We start from the raw sequence: 27,358 nt of genomic DNA, 5'->3' as shown, positions 1-27,358 counted from the left end.
ATTATGCATCCATATCTTTTTAACTCCCTGTACAAACACTACCATTTTATTTTTCTGAACAGTTACTTTAATTTAGAAACTATTGGGTGAACGGTTTAGCCACAAAAAAATATTTTGTAAATCCCCATAAGCGCGAATGAGTGATGCAAGGTAATTAAAAATGTTTTTTTTAATAGTTGACTAGGTATAATTAATTTTAAAAACAAAAACAGTTTGTCATTTGAACTTGACAGCTGTATTCGCATTTTTCGTTTTGCCTTTTATCTTTGATTCATCATGAATTTTCAAAGCCCTCTAGTGACTAAACTAAGCAATTTTGTATATAGATAAGTTTAGTTAAATCATCATATTTTTGGTCAAGGTACTTGTGGTCTTGCGTTGTACACGTCATTTCCGGACATGCTGTATTTAGAAAAGATGAATCTAGATTGGGAAGTGAAGTGATTATATTTGATAGGTTTGTAAATAAAGTTTTCCTTTATAGTTTTTTCGTAACCTTGATTGTCGTGTTAGTTGTCAGTCGTGTCTCTTCTTTTGGTCCACCATTCATTTTGCAATTTTTCTCAAATTATTTTTCGTTTTTCTTCTATTTTTAGTAAGTTTTTAATATTTTAATAAGTTTTTTATTCGTAATCGATTTTAATTCGTTTTTTGTAGTTAATCGACTGGTATTATGATTTTTTTCACATTCTACATAAATTTTATATAGTTAATTATGACGTAAGTTTTAATTGCATCCAATATTGTATATTAATGTCGTATCCAATCTTTATATTAGATTCAGCTGAAGATGAGAGGTTTTTCTCGAAACATGTACTGCGCATATTTAACAAAAACAAGTTTGAAGTTAAATTTTTCTGTTTAAAATTATTTTATACTTACAACATGGATCACCTGAATTCTTTATTTCTGGTATTAAACCTGAATTTTGGCTCTCGTTTAAGCCATATTGCATTTGACTCGATTTAAAGTTGTTCCTTTCGCATCTTTCTTCGAACTCCCACATCCTCATAACTTATCTCATCATACTCTATCATGGTTAATCCGCATCGTCAATTATTCTTTCGTCTGTTAAATACCATTAAAACGTGCTAATTTTGTGCTCCTATTGTTAATTTTATTGCTACCGACGATTGAGATTTAAATAATATTGAAATTTATGGATAACCATTGACTCCATCTTATACATTTTGTATAACAGGCTGTCCCGAAACTCAACGTCAAGCGGGCACCGGTTGAGAGGCCACCCCATACCTGTTCTGGTAAAAATAAGAAAAAAATTCTATGCCTGAAGACATATTTTTGAAAATGTTAAAAATCGTTCCCGTACATCATATCTTTAGGTACTACGGTCAGAAATGCTCGCAATTTAATAGTGATTATTTTAATAATGTATTCCTTGTAATTACAACAAAAGTCGTTAGTTTTGCAAAAAAAACTATTAGTTTGATCGAGTTTATGTTAAAAGAATTTTTGTCTATTAAGTTTGACACTCGATTTCTAAAAAAAAAAGGAGTAGTACAACACCCTTGGCAAGTTATTTTAAAAGATGGCCTGTTTAGTCAAGTTTCCAAAATGGTACAGCACTTGCAAAAAACACGTTATTTAAAAAATTCATACTTTCATATGCTACTTGTATTTACTCTTTATTTCCTCGTAACTTTATTAGAAGATGTGCCAGTCAATATCTACGAACTACAAAACGTGGTTTCAACAAAATGGTTGCTCTTATGTCTTTGAAAAGGACTGCTTCAAATAAGATTAACCTAAAGACAAAATTAAACAAACAAAAGCATTATTTTCTTATAACTAAAGAAATACTCAAATTGTTTGCCGTCGGCACTAATAGAAACTCTGCATAGTCGCAGAAATGATCTTCTTACTAGTTGTGCAAATCTCTTTGCATTTATTTCTTCTGCTGCTGTATAAATATTGTGGCACAGTTCGGCAAGATTTTCAATCGGTTTTTAATACACTGTTTCTTTTATGCAATCCTAATAAAAAAATCAAGGGAATTTATGCCCAGAGAACGAGGAAGCTACGTAATCGAACCAAGACGTCGAATCTATCTTTCTGGCTATTCTGTATGCAATACCGTACAGGAGCATAATTAGCTGGGCAACCATCTTGTTGTGACCACATTTCTCTGTAGATATTGAGTGGCACATCTTCTAACAAACTTGTTAAATTATTTTGGAGGAAATATAAATAACATACGAAAGTATGAATTTTTTAAATTACGCGTTTTTTGCAGAAAAGCAAGCAATAATATGTTTTTGGAAAAAAAAATGGTAAGTGTTATAGCATTTTGGAATTTTGATTAAACAGGCCATCTTTTAAAATAACTTGCCAAAGGTACTCCGTTGTTTAGAAATCGTGTGTCAAACTAAATAGACATAAATTCTTTCAACCTTAACTCAATCAAACTAATACTTTTTTTTGCAAAACTAACGACTTTTGTTCTTTGATTTGTGACTGCTATAGTAGCATGGTTCATAAGGACTACATTATTAAAAAAATCACTATTAAATGAAACGATTTTTAACATTTTCAAAAATATGTCTATTACCACTTAACTAAGAGACATAAAATTTTTTTCTTATTTTTACCAGAACAGGTATGAGTTGGCCTCTCACCCGGTGCCCACTTGACGTTGAGTTTCGGGACAGCCTGTATATGTTACCGTCAATCTGTATAATTCAGGTACTCTATACAATGCCTAGGTAATGTATAAAATACCAGGGGTGTCTAGGCAATATATGAAATATTATGAAGGTTATTGTCCCTTAGATACTTTACCTAGGTAATGTATACAATTCTTCGGGATTACATAGAGTACCTGTTGGTCGACCGGTAACGTCTAAAATAAATAAATTTCGGTCTATATTTATTAATTTTTGCTCATAATAAACTTTTTTATAATCTATAAGTTATTGTACCAAAAAAAAAGCTCCTAGTACCTTTCTGTAACTATAGTAATCACAATTAAATTACATTAAACTTAAAATTTTTCTGGGTTAACTAACATAATGTCATTTAAGTAATCAAGTAATAAGTATTAAAAACTTAGGAAAGAAAATAGTTCTGTAAAAACAATACGTAGATCTACTGGCCTCTCAGAATTGAGTAAGTAAAAAAATCTCTCTCTTCAGTTCTCGCTTTTTACACATTGCCGGCTTCGCATTCGGTATTTTATAGAATACTTAGGCAAAGTGTAAAATTAATAATATTTCATACAGGGTGTTTCGGTGACTCGGGGAACAAATGTAACCTAGTATACTAGAGTGAAAATGATGACGATTCATGTAAGAAAAATTAGTAAAAGTCCTCAAATTGCAAAGATACAGGCCATCAAAGTTAGGAAATTTTAACACATTTTTCTAAATATCTTAAACACTATTTATGGTAAAGCGTTGAAATTTGGTACAGTGTAAACTAATATCACGTAAAATCATTAGGCAATTTTTGAGTTGGTACGCGGGAACAGTGCTATACAGGCTGTTCCTAAACTTTGTTTGCTCAGAACTTTTTTATTCTATCATAACCCTATATTTATTTTTGCAGTTTCTAATAGTAAATTTAGTTTAGAATCTTTTATCACTCTTAGAGAATATAGATAAAAACCACCGTTTTCGTATTAAATGCAAAAATGTTAGGCTCCGAATTCAATAACACTAAAAAAAAGAAATAAATAAATAATCTGAATTGGCAATGACAAGTGAAAATCGAACTGAGCTGTCATAACTATTATGTATGCAACATGTCCAAGTGTAGATTTAGCTAAATCTCATTTTTAATTTGTTTTAGTTGGTTTAATAAAAGAATTCGAAAACAATAAATTAAAAATCAACAAAAAATAAACAAAAAAACGACAACACTAACAGGAATAATAAAAACATACATAAAATAACAAGACAAGTAATAAAAAATACTAAAGGAAATGTTCAAAAACTTGGATTTCTTTTTTTTTTTAGTGCTATTAATGAAATCGGAACCCAACATTTTTGCATTTAACGCGAAAACGGTGCCTTTAATCAATATTATCTAAGAGTAATAAAAGTTTCTAAACTAAATTTGCTATTAGAAACTGCAAACATAAATGTACTGTTATGATAGAATAAAAAAGTTCTGAACAAACAAACTTTAGGAACATCCTGTATAGCATTGTTCCCGATGACCGATCCAATTCATAAATTGCCTAACGATTTTACATGACATTGACTTACACTGTACCAAATTTCAACGCTTTACTGTAAATAGTGTTTAAGATACTTGGAAAAATGTGTTAAAATTTCCTAACTTTGATGGCCTGTATCGTCGAAATTTGAAGACTTTTACTAATTTTTTTTACATGAATCGTCATCATTTTCACTCTAGTATATATGGTTACATTTGTTCCCCGAGTCACCGAAACACCCTGTATATTATATTACCTAAATTTTAGGTATTCTATAAATTGCCTAGGTATTGTATACAGGTGTCCCGCAACGATTGTACAAGACTGCATCAGCGTATCCTCTGATCGAAAATAGACAAAAAAAGTTTAACAAACACAGGTCTGAAAATGGACCATTTCGAGATATTCAAAGTTTTAATTTCATAAGTTGACCTATTGTTAACATCATTAATTATAACGATTTAGATGCAGTAATTATATGATTACCATGGTTACGATGGTTAAGATAAAATTTAATAAATAATAAATCTAACGGATTTAAATCTGGTGAACGAGGTGGCCACTTGACAGGACCTCCTCGGCCAATCTACTTATTGTCAAATCTGTTATTTAAGTATGCTCGACTAGCACGTGCATAATGTGCATATCGTGCATAAAGTAGCAATCTTCTAGAATTTGTTGAGATAATTCATCAAATGCCTCTGTAAGGTCATTTTGTAAAAAATGTATGTAAGCATCGGCTGTCAATCTCTTTGGAAGAAAAAATGGACCTAATAACTGATCACCTATAATTCGAGCCCATACATTAACACTGAATGATGAGTTTCTAGCATTGCATGGGGATTTTCATCATTCCAAACATGCGCATTATGAATATTAAAAATTCCGTTTTGAGTAAATGTTACTTCATCCGTAAATACAATGTTTATGGGAAAGTCGACGTTTACTACCTCTTCTTATATGGCTCACCTACAAAAAATCCCTCTTTTTACGCCATCTTTTTACCTTTTTTTCCCCCAACATTTTCTGTTAGAGCTTGAATGGTGTTGTAATGATAAGGATAAAGCAACTGCTCCCTTAAAATGCGGTGAACGGTTCTTTTCTTAATGTTAATGCAGAATTTCTTCTAATGCTGGTTGAGGCCTTTTCATTAACTCTTCTCAAAACTGCTTCTTCTAATTCCACCGGCCTTGTGGATATGGTGTAACAATACACCATATCCGCCATTTCTTCCTTGGAGTAATTAATAGGATTTTTTATTAAACAACTTATCGTAATCATAGTAACGACTTAATTATTATAAAAACAAATTTAAATTCATGATGTTAACAATATCAACTTATGAAACTAAATCTTTGAATATCTCGAAAATGGTCCATTTTCTGACCTATGTTTATTAGGCTTTTTTTTGTTTATTTTCGATCATAGAATACGCTGATGCAGTATTGTACAATCGTTGCGGGACACCTGTAGAATACCGGATTATACAGATTGCCGGTAACATACACATATATTGTGGCTTCAGTATCAAATTGGTGGGATATGAAGGCTTAACTGATACAAATTCAAATTAATGAAATTATTTTATTATTTTCAATTTTATAGCTTCTTTAATCAAGTTACAATAATGTGTCCCGATGATGAACTTTAAAAGTAAAAACCCATTTTATGATATAATTATAAGGTTTTTTGTTCATTTTACGACCAAGTTTAAAACAATTTTATTGGTGTAAATGGAAACTTTAAAAGCAATTAAAATCTTAGTTTGCAGTCTAATGTTTTAGTAAGTAATTGATGACCTTATTACTATTATAAAACATAAAGATTTATAATCTTGTTTAGGGTCGATGTGTGCGTCTTATTTATAAAACGGTCCAATTGCGCATTAAAACATACATAATCCGGCACTGCTCGGCGATGAAATTTTATATTGTCGCGGTTGCGGACCCCGTTAACTCTCATAAAACGAGTTGCACATTGCGACTGTGTGTTATCGAGAACGTCGACGTCGTCGCGGTGAATTACTTTCGGATTGCATCAAGACCAAACACACCATACAGAGCCCCGAGTCTTTGAAGACGACCGTAAAATAAAGAGTAAATCCTTTTTCGTCGACGGCGAAGAATTCAAATCCCAAAGCTCTCCTCTCTTTCCTCACCGTGGTTTACTAGTAATTCCTTTGGATCGGTGTTTTAACACGAACCGGGGGCCTTCAATTCACATTTTCACGTGCCTAACTGGTTGATTTCTTCATACACGGGTGAACGGTTTTAGTTTTATTCGAATTGTCTGGAATACAAATTTGTTTAAGACTTAAAATCGAAATCTTTCAAATGATTCTAATCAATTCTGTCGTTTTTGTCATTAAGAAATTTAGATTGAAAAAAATTTGCATAGAAAGCGTTAATAAACGATTGTTATCCATTTCCATTGCTATTAAAACTATAATTACTGTTCGCGTTTGTAAATAATACCTACAGTGCATTGTGTAAGAGGCGAAATGAAACGCACCGTTTGAGATGACGACGACGAAGACGCCAAACAATTCTTGAAATGAAACAATTCTAATACCTTTTACAATCGATGTCTTTGTTGCCACACAAGGTGTTTTGCTTTGCTTTCTGTAGATACCGATGAATTAAACATTAAAACATTCGAAAATGTTAATCTGGTGATGGTGCGTAATAAATTGATTATAATTATCGGCGATTTGTTATCGGTTTTGTTTATCGGTTGCAATTTAACATTTAGTAGTTGTCTTAGAAAACATTTTGCTTTATTATTATTCAAATTCTATTTATAGACCAAAGTTATTTATAAATGATCGAAAGTTTTGTTTTCTTTTGAATACAAAACCATTGAATTGAATTGAAACTTATTATGATGCTAAATAAATTCGTTATTTTACTGGAGTAGGTGGGTATCATCGGGATTAAGTAGAATATTTCAATAAATTTTAGTGTACGCTTATAAATTTCAAAATACATTAAGTTAAATCTAAAAACGTCCCGGTTTTGTATTGTTTAAAAAGGATAAATTGTCTTCTATAAAACCCTGTTTCGGGTTTTCTGATTTAATGCTTCCAACCCTCTCTCGGCTTACACGAAATCTCCGGCCATAAAACACACTTATCTCTAAACATAAACATAAAGAGATATCAAGTATCTTGCTTCTTCCACGAAATCATTGAATTAATTTGAGTTATTTCAGATTCAAAGTAATGTTGTAACATTTTTGTATGACTTTAAAATGATTGTTACACGATATATTATCATAAATGTTTACCAAAATTAATTAAAATCATTGCATTAAATCTGTTATTGTAATTAAACATGTTGATGTGGGAAGGAAATTATCATTAAATAATTTCTTAACAATTTTTATTACTTAATAGAGACTAATTAAAAAGTGTTTTTCCTAATGAAAAAGAAATTAATAATCATGTTAGGTTAATTTATTATATTTTGGTGGTTAGGCCACCAATTAAGGGGGCTTATAAAGGTCAATTTATTGCCGAATCATTTTAGATTGATAATTAGACCGCGTTATACATCTCTTGACTAAGCGACATTTTATGGTTTTCAGAGATTTTCATGCTGTCTGGAAGGTGTAACTTATTTTGGAAAAAATGCAGTATACCGAAAGACCTAAAATTTGTTTTAAAGTATAAAGCTAAGCGTCAATCATACTATTTCAAGTCCGATTTGCATCATAAACAAAAATAGATGAACCTACAATTTATGGCCAATGTCGTTTTCTAGATGTTAGTATAAAATTAAAAGTGTATGTCTTTCATTTTATATAGAATTTAAGTCTAACTAGTTTCGGCTCTTTGCCATCTTCAGAGGCAAACTTGCCACTCTACAAATAGATTAACATCTCTCATCTTATCCATTTTACAAACGACAGCGGTAGGTAACGCTAGTTAGCATAAGATATCACTATGTTGCATATTTTTATTGTACTAAAATTAGAACTAACACTAGACCTAGAACTAGAAACATTCGGGTTTAGTCGTGAAAAAACTTTCAGTTGTCAGTGTCAACTTTAATTTTATTATTATATTCGTAATCTTCATAAAATAACCTTTAAAATGAGTCCAAACTTGATGCATTTATCTCAAAAAACCATTATGTTCGAACTTTCAACATTTAATTTTGACATATTTGTCAACTTAAAAAATCCTTTAAAATTAGTCCAAACTCGACATATTTAATTTTAATATTAATGGAAATACAATCACTTCCGGTTTGAAACGTCAACGTCAATTTTGACATATTTGTCATCTTCATTAAAAAACCTTTAAAATGAGTCCAAAGATGACGCACTTATCTCAAAAAACAAAAAAGTTAGAATAAAAAATATTAAACCCTAGTTAGCAACAATGAAGATAGCAATTTAATTTTTAAATATTAATACCAACCTTAATTTTTTATTTTTTTTATTATTTTTTTTGTTTTGTGACAAATATTAAGACATTTTATAAAAACTAAGAATATGTCAAAATGACATTGACATTTCAAACCGGAAGTTGCTTATATCTCGAGTAATATTGAAATTAAACGTATGTCACGGCGATTACAAATGTCAAAATTGACGTTGACATTCTTAACCGGAAGTTGACCATAACTTTATTAATATTGAAGATAAATATGTCGTGTTTGTACTCATTTTAAAGGATTTTAATGAAGATTACAAATATGTCAAAATTGAGGTTAACATTTTAAACCTGAACTTAGTTATCATATAATAGAAGTTTTATAACTGAAGTTAATCTAGTGTTAGTCACTTTTCCGCACTTTCTTTTTATTTTTAATGTGTTTTTTTTAGGAATCGATCTTAAAAATCGTCGATTTTTAAGCAACGTGATGTTTCTTGAATTTTTTCCAAGTTTCTTAATATTTCTTTTGTCCTTCGTCCTTAATTCCATTTTACAACTTTTTAAACTTTAATTTTGTAAATTAGTAACTAATAATCTGATTTTGACTTTGATATGTGAACTTTTTTAACAAAACAAAAAGAAATATTAAAAAACTTAGTTCGTAAAATGGATAAGATGACAGATGTTAATCTATTTGTAGAGTCTCTGAAGATGGCCAAGGGCCGAAACTGGTTAGACTTAAATTCTATATAAAATAAAAACCAGTTTAAAAGTACAAAATCAAACTCTAGTTTATTTTGTTAAAAAATGTTTACCAGAATCGTCATCATTTTGTCTCTAGTGTTAGTGATTAAATTTATGCCACGACTTACAGAAACATCCTGTATGCCCTTTGTGCTTGTGATAGCTGTCATCAGTGTTCTGTGATAAAAATGGATAAACACCAAACAATTTTTAATAGTTTGAGCCTGTTTATTCTGAGAAGTCTTATATTTTTAGAGAGATGAAAAGGAAAATCCCGTTTTTCAACATTATTCATTTCTCGCTTAGGGCCGGTTGTACAATATACCGATAAATCTACCTAATATATATCTAGCCGATAAACTTATCAGGGGGATAAAGATATTCGCTGTTGTACAAACTGTTTTTCTCGGTAGGATTGCTATCGGCGAAATAAGAGTCGGTTGGTAGTAGTTTTTGCCCATATCTAGTGATTTGTGCCGTAGATTGGTAGCGTCTTTCTTTGAAGTTTGAATTATGATTTTGACAAATAATAATTGTATAAAAAAATTTTCACGGCAGACACATCGTACATATAGGGTTAACCTTTAATGTTATAGGTTAACCTATGCAGTAACCATAAAAAGTTTTTATATAAAAACCTTGGTAACCATAAATATCTGGGAGATAATGTCTTATCGGCACCGCTGAGTACCCGACAAGTTATCCTGCCGATAATCTCACCGACAAAAATATCCTTACATTGTAATACAGTACAAACTAACTTACCTGCCAGATAACGCTGTCGGGAAGTTTATCGGTATATTGTACAACCGGCCCTTAGTCAAGTGATGCAAGTGTCCAATTAAAACCCATCAACCATCAGCAAATTTTTTCTTATTTTGTATTCATACAAATTAGCAATTTTCAAATTAAATTAAGTTTTAATTCTACTGGCTAGAATTAGAATAGAATAGTATTGCATAAAATAGAAAGATTAAACAGATAACTCATCTGAGCTCATTGATACCATGAATTATCAAACTGGTCGGATTATCAAATATGGCTGCTTAATTGCAGTTTCTAATATGTTTCATCTCATCATTTTAATAAATTTGATGTTCCTGCTAACGTTCTATGCAGAACCTTTTCGTCATATTTTTCAAATAGCTCGATACATTTTCCCAGAGAACACTCTTCTCACTATCTTCGTTAGTTGTTTTTTATCCAATTCGTTTATTAAACCACCTACTTCAACTGTCTCACGGGTTTCTCCACAAAATTTTCAACAATTTTATTTAATTCGGTATAGCACATATGTCTGGTAAGTTATATCTATATGACATCATCAATCATTGCCTCTCTATTTTCTCCTTTTTTGTCCCTGTATTTGTTGTATATCTGGTATTAAATTTCTAGAACACTTTTTTCTTGGTGTACATCTTTTTTGATTTTCCTTATGACCATCCGAGGATATAAATTCGTCCTTTATGTATTCCGTCTATGGCGTCTATAGAATTAATTATGTACGGTTCAATAAATTTGATGACGCATGCCAATTTAGATCTGATGATTAATTCTTCATAGTAAATTAATCCTTTGAAATTCATTAAACAAATCATATGGTTGCATGTTTGATAAAATAGCTGATCATAAATCCGGATCACCTCGCACAATGTATTTGTAAAAGTATGCAACATTTACACGTGCATGATGTTCTGGTATTCAACCTGGTATTTACAATTAGCTCAATGCTGCCATCAGTTCATATTGTTTGAAAGAAACACAGATACTAATATGTTCATCGTGTTCTAAAAAATTAGAAACAGCAACTTTCAATTTCCAAATGTAATAATTCACAATAATGTCTGAGTTCTATTTAATGTTCTAATTGTATTCATGCCTATAACAACCCGTAACACGCAACATGTTGCGTATTTAAAATTTTGGTTCGCAGTGTTTGTTAATGCAATGACATTTTAATATAGAATGATATAAAAGATTTTTAAGGAAATTCCCAGTGCTATTGACTTTATTATGCTATTGAATTAGCTTCAAACTAATTTTAGATTTTCTGGGCACTATTTCAAATATGCTTGCTATAAGTAATCTTGGAGTAATGCTATTATATTAGAATGGTAGATCTATATTAACTTTTAAGTTAAATTCGTCAACCGGAAACGATACTTTATCTCAACACATATCGAATCATGAAAAAGATTCTAAGTCTATATCTCTTTTTCTTTTTGCAATGCTTATCCACTAATGGATGTTTGCCATTACATTTTCCATTTGTTCTCGTAGTACATTCAAGTACCCGATTTTTGAGGATGCGGGCAACTTTGACCATTTTGCAGTTTTTTTCTCAAAAACTGTCAAAAGAAAAAATTTCAAATTTGAACATGTGTTAAAATGATGTATTCTTAACGAGGGATATATTTTATTTTTTCGATGCGGTTTTGTCGAAAACCATTGAGTGTCGAATCCCGTTATCAGGTTTTTAAAGTTATGTCTCTCTAATTTTTTTTAGAACGATTTACGTGAATTATAAATTAAAAAGAAACGATAATAAAGTATGCGGGGAGAGGGGGTTCCATCCAATCGGAAAAGATGGTGCTGGTGTGTGTTCTAGATAGGACGTCGCGACTTTATTTCTTTATGTAGGTAAAATAAAGGCGCGACGTATTGTCTGGAACGCACTATCTTTTCCGATTGAACGAAAATCTTGATATATACTCTCTCCTTCATCCAACATTAACCGTGCCCTATACATTGTAGTCTTCTGAATTGAAATGAACCTTGGTCTCTTTTAATCATGTGGTTATTCAAATCATAACCCGGATACGATAGGTAATGAATTATTTATTAAAGAAATTGATCTGCTGCCATGTATCGGTGTTATCGACTTTAACTTGGCCTGTTGACACCCACATAATAGTACCTTCTAAGAATTTTGGATATTTACCTTTACTCGCGGAAATTTCTTACATACAGACACACATTACAGCAATGTATCTTTTATTGTTCTTGAGCGATTTTTTAAAAATTTTGCTGAAAATAGTCAGAACCTTGACCTGGCATTCTGCCAACCTTGCCATAATAATCTTACAATTAATATTCCATATCTCTAACGCAGATTCAACATGCTCTTTCCTCCAAGACATATTATTGACTTGGATATTTCACGTCTAAGTCTCTTTATTATAGCCTGGAGTTTTCCATCTACCTCTTTACAATTATATTTATACTTTTATTTCTTTTCTTTCATGTCTGCGTACTTAATTGCTTTCAACACTTCTTAATGCATAAATTTCCTTCTTTTAATTTTATCAGCTATTGTATAACTGTCAAATATTTTATGTCAAAAAATCCCAGTACATTTCGAACACTATGGTCAACTGACTTTCAACTGTATTTGGATCTTTTCGTACTCATTTAGAGAAAAGCTCGGTGGCGCTATTCGAGATTTTTCGACAGTGGTTTTTCAAAACCTTTTTTTAGTACCCAAACGGTTAATACATCTCAAATGCACTTTTCATTATTCACTATTACATTAATTTGAATCATCTTTTACCTACATTTCTTTTAGCCCTTTCATTCCAAACTCTGTATCAGTTTCATTGCAAGTGTGAAGTTCTTTATCAGTTCTGTAATGTGTTTATTTTGAATGTTTGTTGTTTTCTCTACAGAAATGTTGCGGTAAAGTTTGTTCGTAACGTTTGTGGCTTAGTTCTTTTGCTTCAAAAGTTGCCAGTTTCTGTACAAATTTTGAGGTTGTCACCTCTTTTGCTATTTTTTCTAGAAAACTATCATAGAAGATTGAAGTAAACCACGCAACGTTATCACTATTATTCTTTTAACATTTAAATTTCCAAGCTTATTTTTCAAATGCAAAACCTTCATTATGCCATGTGGTTGCGCATGTTTTTGTTAGTCTCCTATGATGATTATTCATAAATGAAAAATTACAATGACTTGACTTTACTGGTGCCTTCATAATAAGTTAATGTTTTCATTTTATTTCGGTTTCTTTTTTCAAAGCCGATAATTTACAAAATCAGAAAAGCTTCGTGAAAACGTTTATTGCTTATAACAAACTTTATCGCAACTTGTTTTATAGTTGAGCAAAGTTCTCGAACTTTTAACTAAAGAGAATTAACTTTTGGAGTTACACCAAGAACTACTTATACCAGTCTGCAAAACCGGCCCTCGCCGTTGTAAAAAGTAATTAATAATGGTATCTTGAATCTGGTTTAAAATGTAATTTTTTTAAATTGTTTTTGGTTACGATTTCGGCGTCATACAATTTTTAAATGTTGTTAATTAAATAACTTGTTAAGCATTATAAAGGATAATAATGGTATCTGAAATCTGGACGTGACAAAAAAAACTTTGTTTGCTTTAAAAGACCTCAGAAATTATTGCCACATTGATAAGATACGACCTTGCAACAAAACACGTTTATGTTTAGATTTAATCGAAAAAATACAAGAAATGATTTTCAAAAAAATCTTCTGGTATACAAATAAAAAATATGTTTAGAAAGTATTTTATTTAAAACAGCTTTTGTTTAAAAACCATCTTTGTTAGCGTAATTCTTTGAGATTACTTCTTATATAAGTTTTATAATAAAATTTACCGAAGAGATATAAGAACGTTATAGAAACCGCCATGTTGAGATTTACCAACCACATTGGGTAATTACATTCTATAAAATGTAATTGAGCTGAATGCACAAATATAATAACAAATTGAACCTAAAAAAATCATAAGCATTATAACAAATTATTCCAGTTCAAAATATGCGATTAAATTACGATTTGAATTTGCGTTAAGTATTTTTTCCACCATAAATATTTTTGATATTGTGCTCCTAAACCAGCAAGGAAATAATAAAAGTACATTAAAGCGTGGACGACTGAATTTAAAAAACCTATCATCATGCTTTGTCCACCTAAAATAAAACATTAACAATAACATTTTTAAAATACAAATGTATAAATGAATACCTGGTTGATTATAAATGATTATGCCAGTATAAATTGGAGCTATAAAATGGTGAAAAACGTGGAAAGGTGTTACTTGATTGTTTTTCTTCCTTAGTATAAAAAATATCTTAAAAAAAATTAAATTAATAAGTAATTATGAAAATATATAGAATTATGTACAGTGTCAAGGAGATCAATATATTTCAAGCAGTAAACAAGCCAACTCATCTTCCATGTCTAAAACATAGTTATTATGTTATAGAAGTAAATTATTAATACAGGGTTTCCTAAATTATAGTTTTATACTCTACAAGTAAAATCAAAAAGCTAATTGACACAATTTATATTTATCTATTATTTAAAAATCCCTGTATATCTATTAAATCTATTTTTATATTTACTAAACGTGCGGTGGGGCTATTAGAAAAGTCAGTTGGTTGGCATTTTAAGCTAAATGTGCTTAAAATTTTGTACCCCTAAAATAATTAATACAATTTATTTTTAAAAATAATAATTATCAAAGTCTTACCATAAATACGTTACATAAATTCAATAAAACTAATGACAAGTTATATATCATAATAACTCTTTGTAGATCAAACGGTTTTCGATTTCTCATAAAATGCGGCCCAGCTTTCAAAACAAACCAAATGTATAAGAATAAAACGATCGCTGGAGGTTTCCAAGAATTAAATGGAAACCAAGTAAATATTTCAAGACCTTAAAAAGAATAATCATAAATAACATTATAAAAAGTAATTATATTATAGTTCTTAGCTTACGTGGGTTATCCATTTTAGTCGATTTTTTGGTTTTATGTTTGGCAAGAAAACCGGCGAATTTATTGAATTTACGCAAACAACTAAATTGAAAAGTCACAATTGTGCAAGTAAGTTAATGTAAAAAACAAAAGGAAAAGGTGATGTTTTGCATATTCTAGGGGCAATATGTTAACGAGTGGAATCGAAGGCAACAATTTCGTCGCAAATTTAACAATTTTATCGAGATTTAGATTAAGGATGTACTAAATTGCATTAATTTCGAAATGTTCATAAAACGTATCTCAATTCAATAAGTTTGGAGCGGTACCCTTAATGCGGATCATAATTCGAAGTCGATAATCAAAATTCGCATCTAATCGATATCACATTTCACGAATTCTATATCAATTTCGATCTTAATTTGGTTACAGATTAGAGCTGATTATGTAACAGTTTCTTTTTCATCTTCTTATTGATGAGAACAAGAATTATTAAAATTGATTCCTAAAAAAAATTTCTTTTATTATATACAGGATGTTACTAAATTGCTGCGAAGGAGTTTTAAAGGGTGATTTATTATTTGAATAGCTTTACAATTCAATATTGTCTCCCTCAAATTCTTCCAAATCCTCATAGCAGTGATACTGAAATAGCCTTCAGCTGGTCGGTTACAGCCGTTTGAATGTTTTCTAGGGCCTCAAAATAAGTTCCCTTGAGGTAATTCTTCAATATCTGGAAGACGAAAAAGTCACTACCATTCAAGTCAGGCGAATAAGGAGGCCAAGGAGCCACAGGAATGGTTTTACTGCCTAAAAACTCTTTTATTGAAATTGCTGATAAGGCGCGTTATCGTGATGCAACACCCAATTGTTTTTGATGTTTGGTCTCACACGAATGACCCGTTTTCGAAGTTTTTCAAAATCCTCTCGGTAAAAGTGTTGATTGACCGTTTGGTCTTGAGGCACAAACTGTTTGTGGACGATTCCTTGGATATCGAAAAAGCAAATCAGCATACATCTTCGACTTGCTCATTTTTGCTTTTTTTGTGCCTTGGAAAGTTTGGAGTGTGCCACTCCATGCTCTGGCGCTTGGTTTCCGGGTTGTACTCAAACATCCAAGACTCGTCTCCAGTAATGACACGTGCCAGAAAATGGGGGTTATTTTCTATGGATTCCCAAAAGTCAAGGCACCTTTCCCACCTGATGTCCTTTTGGTCTTGCAAAAGGTTTTTTTGAACAATTTTTCTGATCCCAATTTATTGGTCAAAATCTAATGAATGCACAAGATCCCGGATTCTATCGACATTTTCAGAATGACAGTTCTTTCGCTTCGTGGTTCATCTTCAATCAACCCTCTTCCTTTTGAAAATGTCTTAAACCACCGAAAACCCTGGGCCCTTGGCAAAGCATTATCTCCGTAGGCAGAAGTTTTGCAAAAGTATTCGTTGCACTGTGTCCAAATCTGAATCAAAACCTGATAGCACACCGTTAAAAAACTGTTTTAGGAAAAAACTCGCTACGGATAACCAAATGACTTTAGCAAATGAAGTTCAAACTCATACTGAAGGCGAGTCCCAAGTGTTGTCAGATCGGACGCTACGTTACTAGTCTTATTACTTAATTTACACACCTCGCATATGTACAGGGTGTTTCACTTAAAACTCCTAGGCCGATTATCTCTGGAATGGGCTGCGAAATTTTAGTTTTGTAACTAGTTGTTGTTTGAGAGTCAGTTTTTAAGTATTATTATTTTTCAAGTCAAAAAATACCTTCCTTTCACGCACTTTTAGGTGCATGTGATACAACATCGAAAACTGTGTAACTTTCCTAATTAACATTGATTTGAAAAACTTATTAGTCTTGAAGATATAGATACAGAGAAAAACGAGTTCGAAATGATGAAAATACTGCAATGGTCTTGCATATAATAAATGACAGCCCGCATAAATCTATATAGTTTTATAATACGTAATAAAATTGGGCACGTTCTATTAAAATTTTTGAATGTATTTGCATTATCTAACACATTTGATGCTCAATTGATTTCTAGAATATGGCAGATAATAGATGAAGTGTGGAGCAACTTTTTTTTATAACATTTCGTCATATATGTTTAGCCGTGAGTGTATCTTTTACGTACAATTAAATGTTTTTTGGCGATCTTTGGCCGTTCACGAATTTTGCCCACATTTTTTATCTCTTGCTAAACATTTATCTTTCTGTATAGTTTTTCCTCTTTTAGTGATTATTTTGTTTATTGCCTTACCCCAAGTGTGTCGTGGTCTTCCTCTCTTTCCACTTCTCTGCTTTCTTGCCAACCATTTCACCTATCTAGTCTCATGCCTTTTTTTGTATAAAATCGTCCTGAGCCTCAATATTTTACTCTCTCCTTATTTTACTCTTCTCATATATTACATCTCTACATCCTGCAATCTACTCTATTTCCTTTAGTTTTCTACTTGTTCATCTGTATTCCAAAATCGTTTGAAATCTCATTCCATTTATTTAGACTGTAGTTCTTTTTCATTTCTAGCTATAATAACCACGTCATCCGCGAATGCTCCTTCTGGAACTTCGACATTTTGCACTTCTTTATTATCTCATTCATATATGTTATGAATAAGGTTGGGCTTAGTTCGAATCCGTATCTGCCTATACTTTTCACTACCGTCTTATGTATTTGGTTACTTGTTGGCTCCATAGAACAGCATTTAATAATCTGTTTAGCTCTTTCCAAGATACTTACAGCCTTTGGTGTTTTTAATATTCATCTCCTCGATTGACAAGTCGTTTTCATAACCAAATATACTAATTTCATTGGAATTTATTGAAAGCCTTAAAAGTTATAACATTATTGAAAAATGTTATAACTTATTCGATTAATTTCTTACATTAAACGGTCTAAAGTTTGCTTTAGAATTCAGTTTCACCCACTTGTAAAAACAAACATGAAATTTCTCTGTAAAAGGTTCAACGCGTTAGTTTCAGATTGTTTATTTGGCAAGTAACAGTGAACCAACTTCTACTATTTAATGGCAACGAAATCTCGGTCGATGTTCTGTTGCGAACAAAGCGGGAGGGCTTTAAAACTCGCGTTTATAATTAGGATCCGTACAATTATGAGTCAGTTTTAGTTTTATGTTTTCTATTTTCCCATCTACTTTACACTATCCAAATTTATTATTTTCATAACACAAATTAATATTGCGAGAGGAAATTGAATGTAGTCAAACTAATTGATATTTGATAGTGTAATACAGCAGAATGAGAAACGTGATGCACGTTCAATTAGTGAATATTAATTCAGTTGGATTATGATTCATTTAGTATTCAACTAAAGGGCTTATGGGTTTATGTCGTACTTTCATCTAGCTTTGAATAATGGTCTTCATTACGTTCTATTGAAAGCTAGCTGCATATTTTCGATGGGATTTGTACATGTATACATACACGTACAAACGTGAAAGTAGAAAATCTACCTGAATGATTTAATTGAATGCACCACATCAAAGCTTATTACGAAATTATTAAATTACTAAAAATATATTGCGATATTAATTTAAGTAAAATTTATTTAATTGATTTATGTTGCGTGTTTAATTTTGATTAGTTTGTAATTAAAATTTATTGTGATATTGGTTGTCTATATTTAGGCGTTTTAAAAACTTTTTTTCCATGACTTTGTTAACTTCTCTAACATTTTTTTGAATGAATCTTCTCGATAATCATACAATACAATTTTTTTTATGTTGACTCGAATCGGCAAATTTGTTGGGCAAACTCAGCAATTAATTTACCAAGTTGGTGAAATTGTAATTAGTTTTAACTCCGAATTCATGAATTTCGTTACTAGCTACAGTTTGGAGTCTATTCAATTAGTTTTCAAACACTAATTAGAAATTTTACGGGTTTTGTTTATTTTTGTTTTTGTATGTTTTTTTAACAGATTTAGTAACATAGTGAAGTTGTGAATATTATGGCTTACACAATTTACAAGAATTTCTTTTGTAGTTTTTGTTGTACCTTTTATCGTATATTGTATATTTATAAAAAGGTTGCTTGTATTTTCAACACCCACGCTTCACTTAAAATCCAAATAAACCATCTCAAAAGCTGTTTATACGTGCAATTGTCTTGTGGAGAATCACGTCTTTGTTATTTGTGTAATCTATGTAAGAGTTGCTACTTAAGTTATCAATTAGCAAAATTGAAGTTTAATTTTTACGTAGAACAGAATTTATATTTTCATGAAAATTCTCCGAGACTAAAAATAGAAGAGTTTGATTGATTCGTTTTATATGGTAATCAAATAAGAGTTAATCCGTCTTCTCGATGAGTCGTAAATCTCGAGTAAAACTCTGTTATTCGGCCGCTTTACATCCCCTTTACACTCTCGCCCCCGTTTACCGACGGTAATCCTTTTCAAAGCTAGCTTTCTCTACAATCACATTTGCATTTTAACACGCCCGCCTCTTTTTGTACTACGTGGATAGGGAGACGGAGAGAGATAGAGATAGGGGACTTAATGTAGTACGGTCGTTAAACATTGGACATTGTAGCTCATTTTGTTGTCGCCGCTGTGATAATGAACGTCACAATAGCGAACGTGTAGAATTAATGTACTAAAAGCAGCTTTTGGTCATTTACTGGAGTTAGGGAGAACGCAAAAATTGATAACACTTGTGTTGAGGTATTACAAAAGATCTTTTAATACGATGCTGTTAGTTTTGTCCTAAATGTATGTTAACATTCAAGATTTTTACTTAATTAAGTAACCTAATTTAAAGGAACTATCCAAAATAGGTCAATCCAAGATAATTCTTTTATGAAGTTTCTCCTACATGAAATATTCTATTGGTTATTATTTGTGCAGATTTTGTATTTGAAATGAAACATAAAATCCTTCTCGGTTAAGCCGTGCTACTTTGAAACAAATATTTTCTTCCAAAACCAGATAGATGTGATAACTTTGTGGTCATAAACTCAAAAGTTCTGATTCTTGTGATTCTCTGTATTCCATAAACACAACTTGATATAAGATTTTTATATCGCCTTTCAATATCATGTCTGTGAGTTGCATCTAAACGGTGAAAGGTAACAACTACTAATAATAAGATAGAACATATAAAACTTAAATAAATCAAAAACAACCATTTTAATTGGGTTTAAACTATTTTGAATAATTCTAAATAGATTATAGTCCATATCTAATTAGATATAATAATATTATCTTGTTCACTCTTTCCCTGTATATCATTAAATTGTACAGCACATAGAATCCCTATAAACTATTACACAGTACGTAATCCATCAACCTGACGACGACGGTTACATTCCCGTTTACCAAGTCTGCATAAGCCGTTTGTAAACCCCTAATGAACATAACAGCCGCCGTTTACTAATGACTTGGAGCCGTTAGTAATTGAAACCGAGTGCGCTCGCGTTCCGAACGCGTTTTGTGTGGCTTTTCCAAATCTGCCGGCGCCGTGAGCTCTCGGTTTTGCAATATTCGAGCATACAAAACCCTAAAGTGGTCGTCGGTCGACAAACCGGGACCTACATAGCGACAAAACCCGGTACAGTACGGTTAATCTACGTTGACGTTTTGAATTTCGGGATCGGCATTTTGCCAACAAAAAGTTTTGCCTCCGGTTCGAAAGCGACCCGTGTTTTTCATGTTTCTGTAACTGTCCTGCATGCACCACAGCGGTTAATAAAATATGCACCGGTGTAAATTGATAATCGATATTGATGCGAATCCTGTTGATAGACCAATGTGGAAAAACAAGTTGAAATACAATCAAATTAAAAAATATTTTTGGAGTTTACGAAGAATTATTTCAACAAATTATGTGTTTGATCTCTGATTTTTTGTGTTTTAAAAGATTGTAACCGTGTTAAGTCGGTATAATTGAAACCAGAAAATGTAAAAGAAAATAATGTGGAAGGTTATGTGTGTTGAAACCACGTGTAGTTTGCGCCAGTTTTATGTTTCGTTTATAAATAAATTTCAAAACCTCTGACATTGCTGCAGGTCAGTAAATGGGTTAGCGAGCCAACTGCTTGTGTGTTGTCTGTGCGTTGTTTGTGTTTGCCTGTAAAACCAACTGATGTTGTATTATCTCATTAACATAGAGCCAACAGTCAAGTTAAATAATCGTTGAGATTTTTCTTTTAACTCTTGTATTTTTTTTTTGGCAATCTTAAATTATAAAATTCAATAAGAACATTGAAGTGATGTTTTTTAACATTTTTTTTCTTTTTGAATTTAAATTATATATAATATACATAGATATTTTTGTTCATTTCCTTTTTTGTTTATATATTTATATTTATTTTGCTCTTTCTCATTTGAAATTCTTGTTTAATTGTATTTTTTTTCTTTTAATTTTTAAAGAGTCTTGTATTTGGTTGACTGTTTGGCTGTGCTGTTGGGTTGGTATTTCTGTCTATACACTTTATGGATACTTTTCGTGTGGGTTATTTGAATGTGAGGTCTCTGCTTGCACACTTTGATGATTTCAGGGATAATGTACGTACTTATAGTGGAACAGCTTTGGGTTGAGGTTCGGCTCAATGACTTAAATTTTGCAGTTGGAGTTGTCTAAAGGCCTCCTTCTTTTGATATTAATTTGTTTCTTCGTTCGTTTGAGGAGTCATTGTAGGAGATTTATGTTGTAATGGATAGAGTAATAATTTTGGGTGACTTTAATATTAACCTCATGGTGCTTGATCCCTTTACTGATTGTTTACTTTCAACTCTAAATACTTTTAGTTTAAGGCAGATTGTTAACCAGCCAACTCGTATCACCAATCTTTCTGAAACACTCATTGATGTTATTATGTTAAATTAGTTGCCTCTTCGTGTTTGTGACACTGTCGATGTTGGGTTTTCGGATCATTTGTTAGTTTTTTGTGAGTTAGCGATATCAATGAGTACTAAGTCTAAGGCTAAAGTTATTAGTTTTCGTGATCTTCGAAGTTTTGACGTTCATGCCTTGAATGACTATCTGCAATTGATGAATTGGGGGGCTGTCCTTGATCTTAATACAATTGATGACAAACTGGGTCTAGTGTTAGTTCTAGTGCTAGTGTTAGCTCTAATTTTAATTGTTATTCAGCAGTAAATTGTTGTAAATTTTTCATTAAACTAAAAGTAGAACTAACTTTTACTGTATTTGGTTATAATACGATTGTGTATTTTACATTTTAATGTAAATTTAAGTTATGCAATCGCTGATTTTCACGATTATCATAATAGTGTTAAAAATCTCTATATTTAAGATAAATGACTGGAAAAAACAATTTTGTTATGTTTATTGATAAACAATAATTTATAAAAAAAATGTGGCTCATCAAAGTATTAAAAACTTGGTTATTCGACATTTTTATTAGATGACCTAATATTGTGTACATTTACTATCTGGTTTTATAAATTGTGCAACAGCTGTACAAGATACGTTCCGTTGTAGTAGTATTTAAGAGCAGGTGTGGTTGGCAAGTTATTGCTGTGCCAAGAAAGCTTCTTGTGAATCGTGTTTTCGAGGACATTGTATTTTTTTTAAATTACATTTCTATAACACGTAATGAAAATATTCGAAATAAATTTAATCAAATAACTGGCACGTAAACAAATTCATCAATTTAAATCGATTCAGGAAATAAATTCAATTTAATGGAAAACTGGGAAACGAGAATCCAAATGAATTACTGATGATATTGGAAAATCTACAATTTTCCTGTATTTCTAGTTGATTAAGTTCTCAGAAATTATTTTCCAATATTTTTAATAAATTTTTTTTTTAATTAATATTCTCCTTTGTTATAACGTTTCTGCACAAATTGATGTTTAAATGAACGTTTTAAGATAATGTAACACGATATATATCAGTTGTAATGTACAAATTTTACGATTATTGGCGTTAAGGTTTCGTAAATTGGCAATTATATCAACTGATTTAATTGGCAATAAACTTAGTTAGTAAAACCACTGACCTTATACACTGGTTAGTAGATGCGGTGTTAAAGCTGTAAATGAAACGACTCTAAAAAGAAAGATCAACTACAAAGAAATATTTTTAATGTGAAGTTTATGTTACGATTTATTTAAATTTCTCTTGTTGTTTATACAAAAAGTGGATTTGAAATACTTACTCCATCCTTCATAGATAACATCGTTTGAAACTTCCAGGATATTATTACTATTTAAATTGTTTAATTTAAAAGCAGTCAAAGAAAGAGACAAATTGACGTAATATTTTCAGTTATGAGTTAAGAGTAAGACATTATTTTAAGACTACACGTAGGCGGAACCTCAACAACCTGAGCAGGCAATTAAAGAATAATTTACGATAATTTCTTTCTCAATGACAAATATTTATTTTTCAGTAAAACTGTATATAAAGACTTTTACGTGTTTTAGCGGAAAAGAAAACTTTATTTCCGTTAAAACTAGTATTTTAGTTTCGTAAAGGAGAAAGTTTTTAAGTGCTTTACTATTAACAAATTCGTTAGATTCTAACTTTTTGCATAAATAAATAAAAAAACTGTGTATTTGTGATGAATTTAGGGGAAAGTATAAGAACGAAATGAACTTACATCCGTTTCAAGTTTTGTCTATTGTTTGTTTTTAAGTGTCTTGTTCATACAATTCCTACTTTGTTGTTGTTATGGTTAGAGACCTTGTTTCTTATCTTTGACCCAGGAGTTAATTGCATTTTTTAATTGCAACCAAATTCTCCAAGATGTATTTTTGTATATTCTTGTTTTTCAAATGATTATTTTTTACTTTTCTCAAAAATTAGCTTTAATATTTTTGTTTTTAATGTTGCTATCTTATTATGCAAACCATAACATCTTGTATAATAAAAGTTCTTGTAATGACTAATAAAATATCGTCGGTAAAACTTGGTAAAACGACTAAAACCGTCAACAGAAGACGAGGTATGTTTACATTTTTTTATGGATTTTAACTATCCCAATTGACCTACATGAAAAGTGAGTACTGTAGGCTAAGGTATCTTTTCATTCTCCTTCGTTTCTACTGGTAAAAAACATATCTTGGGTATATAAGAATCCAACTTGCTTTTTAAATATACAGTGTGTTAATTTTATCGTACCCAACGTCATCATTGCAAGTATGCAACCAATAATACAGTGCAATACGCATCATACGTAAATCGCTTATTGCAATAAAAATATTGTGATATTGGTTGCATACTTGCAATAATGACGTCGGGTACGATAATTAATTAACACAGTGTAGATTCCATACTCCACGGTCATCTATTTTTTGAAAGTTCAATTTATATATTTTAATGGATTTGTAAAAAAATTTTCTTTGTGTATATCATTTCATGTCAAGTTGTTCCAGGATAGGAAATATCGTGATTTCATCAGTAATTAAGTTCTCCAAACTTGACTAAACTTCGATAAAGTTTAGTCGGCCTGGCGTTCTCGAATTACACGACTACTTTGACTGTTTAATGATAAAATCAATACGAACACACACTTGGTTAAGTTTTTCAATTAAAGTCTTTTAAGGAATAGTTCAACATTTTTACGGCTTTTCTCATTTAAAATGAGTTTGTTTATAGAACGATTATGTCATTCTATTAATGCTTTGTAGGTCTTTTAGAAAAATTAAGTAAATTGTTGCATTAAGGTTTAATACGATAATGGTAATACGCCATTATTACTGAATAATGTAAACTTGACGAGAATAATATAACTTCCGTGGCACGGAATCTACGGATTTCGTGTTCAAGTTTGGATATAACTATCGTTAGGAGTTTGGAATCCGATTGTTTTGCGACGACTAGGTCTGTGTGCCCGAGGAAACACAATGAACAATAATAATGATTACCCGGTGCCGGATTGTCTCTTTAGATTAAGCGGTGTAGTGTTCCAACAGCAGCATTTCCGCATTAAACAGAAATAACCATACGTTTACAATATTAAGTTGAACTTTGTAATGTCATTGAAATATAGTTAACAAACAATGAGTAAAAAAAATGGAAATTATGAGGAATATTTTTTTTTAGCTTATTATTCAAATTTTTTTCTTGAAATTGATAAACAAAACGTTAAATATCTACATGCTGTTTATAAGTAAGGTAATAGCTTACCTGACCTTGACTAGCGTGACGTAACTACATGACTACATTCGTGTTGAAGTGTTGTGTCGTGAGAAATTCGTATAAGTTGTATATGATTGATTTGGGTACATTAACTAGAATGTTACAATATCATAAACTTTACCAACAACAAAGTATAGAGAATAATTTGACCATGCCTCAACCTTGGCCGATGGACTCTTTATAAAAACAAATCAATTTCAAGAAAAACCTACTTACATTCCATGTCTATAAGTACTCTTTCAAGCTTATGAATTTAAGATAAACTTTCACCTCAATAACTTCTCGGCTGGATAATCTCTCATTAACTTTTCAGTTAAAATTTAACTATTTTTTTTTTATTATTTCTGATTATGAGACTGAAATCTTTTCGATATCCTATATTAGATTTTCTATAGAATGTACAGAAGCGTTTGTTAATTTGTGATACTGGATAAATTTATGCAGAAAGCATGGGACTTTTCCGTGCTGAATATATTAGAACTATGATTGAAGGCATTAATTGTTAAATTTAGGGTTTAACTAATTCATTGCACTAAATGATTAGCTTCAGCTAGCACTGGAAATGTTTTTTCCTCATAGTGCAGGAATTCTAAGAATCACAGAAATGCTTATATTTCCAGATAAATGTTACTAGGAAAATATTCATTAGTCTGGGTATCGTATAATTATTGATGTGATTTACCAATAGCTAACTTTCTAGATCTAGTGTTATTTCTAGTACTAGTGTTAGCTTTAGTTTTAATTGTTATTCATTCAAACAGTTTAAAGTGCAAATTAAAAATTTTTCATATAACGGACATTCCCTTCTCCTTATTAATCCAATTCAATACCATCCAGACTACCGGGATTTTAATTAGCATCATTTTATCCCTAGAAATTACGTGTAACAATACGCCTTTATATCGAAAACAAATTTACTTAAACAATAAATATCGAAGTAATCAAAACTCTATAATTGACCATCAAACAAGATACACCGTAACAAACCGAACCCATTGCCTTCTTTAAAAGTCAGGTAGGTGCCTTGTCTGGGTATGCGGAGGCAGTAAGGAATTCATTGATGTTATAAAATACACTCCTTTGGAGATAATCTTTTGAGTTTTCGTTTGAATGCGCGTAAAGTAACAGCGTTCAGCACAATACGCTGCGAGCTATTAAATATTTCAATTCCAGTGCATAAAGAAAGGTCTTTTTCTGTTACGTTCGTGCTGAAAATAGGGAGGTAGAAATTAATTTTTATTTCCAACATTGTGTTGGTACAGCATTGTGTTGCAATTTATAATTAAGAAATAGGATATTTTAAAAATGCGTCTTTTTGTTAAGGTTGAAACGAATTTTGATGTAAAATTTCAATTTTTCGATTTGATTGAAATTTTTCAACTAAAAATTATATTGTTGTATTTAAATTTTTTAATGGTTTGTTAGTGTAATCTACTTTATTGAGGACGACAATGGCCGCGTTCTTACTAGCAAGGGTATATTATTAGATTTTCGTTGTTAATTTTATCACAAAGAGAACTCAATTCGAATCTTCATTGCCTAGAGATTTGTGTTATAGACTATGACAAAAGTAAGTTGCAAATATAGTCTTGCTACTACTCAAAATTTTACATAAAGTTTTACAGCAACTTTTACATAAAGCAATAATATAAAGGATTTGCGCCTTATTACTAAAGAGGACGTTTTACAGGTTAACAGAAATCATCTGCCAAGGTTTGCTACATACAGGTTGTCGGAACGAGCTAACTAATCTCTCTTTAATGACCTTTCACATTCTTCTGTCCACTCAACCTTAACACCCTTTCTTAAAAAACTTGTAATAGAGGAAACAAAGTCGCGAAATCTGGAATAAATCTACATTATACGAACAGGAATGTTAAATATTGCTATAACTTTCTCGGAGTTGATATGCAAACCAAATTTATTAAATAACGCAATTCGGACGTACATAGATGCCATTCATCTGAGCCCAATTTAAGCCCTCATATAAACAGTTAAGTACATGAAGCTATTAAGAGCTCCGCAACGCTCTGATCAAATCGTTCGATTCAAAATCCAGATAATCGTGTTATTTAATGGGTTCCGTATCCGCGCGGAAACTTGACAATACTTAAAGTCAATGTTGGGGCTATATCTGACTATCAATCACTTTAATAGATGAACTCAAAGAACAACAACAAAATTTCAAATTGT

General features: G+C 31.1%; 2 protein-coding genes across 6 annotated transcripts in view; one reads left to right on the top strand and one right to left on the bottom strand.

Moving 5' to 3' along the window:
* LOC111428801 (probable RNA methyltransferase Y17G7B.18) overlaps window positions 1–27,358 on the top strand; it is a 54,339-nt gene that overhangs the window by 1,550 nt on the left and 25,431 nt on the right. The window lies entirely within an intron of this gene.
* On the bottom strand, window positions 13,812–15,141 carry LOC111414374 (very long chain fatty acid elongase 7-like). The gene is made up of 7 exons (XM_023045696.2): window positions 15,049–15,141; window positions 14,796–14,986; window positions 14,668–14,742; window positions 14,447–14,503; window positions 14,288–14,393; window positions 14,096–14,232; window positions 13,812–14,035 (listed from the first exon to the last, which is right to left on the bottom strand). The coding sequence occupies exons 1-7, from the start codon at window positions 15,059–15,061 to the stop codon at window positions 13,865–13,867; spliced, it is 750 nt and encodes a 249-aa protein (XP_022901464.2). The 5' UTR covers window positions 15,062–15,141; the 3' UTR covers window positions 13,812–13,864.

This window comes from Onthophagus taurus, chromosome 2, assembly GCF_036711975.1.
Source record: "Onthophagus taurus isolate NC chromosome 2, IU_Otau_3.0, whole genome shotgun sequence".
Taxonomy (NCBI): domain Eukaryota; kingdom Metazoa; phylum Arthropoda; class Insecta; order Coleoptera; family Scarabaeidae; genus Onthophagus; species Onthophagus taurus.
The sequence above is the reverse complement of the archived record's forward strand: the minus strand, read 5'-3'. Positions and strand labels throughout refer to the sequence as shown.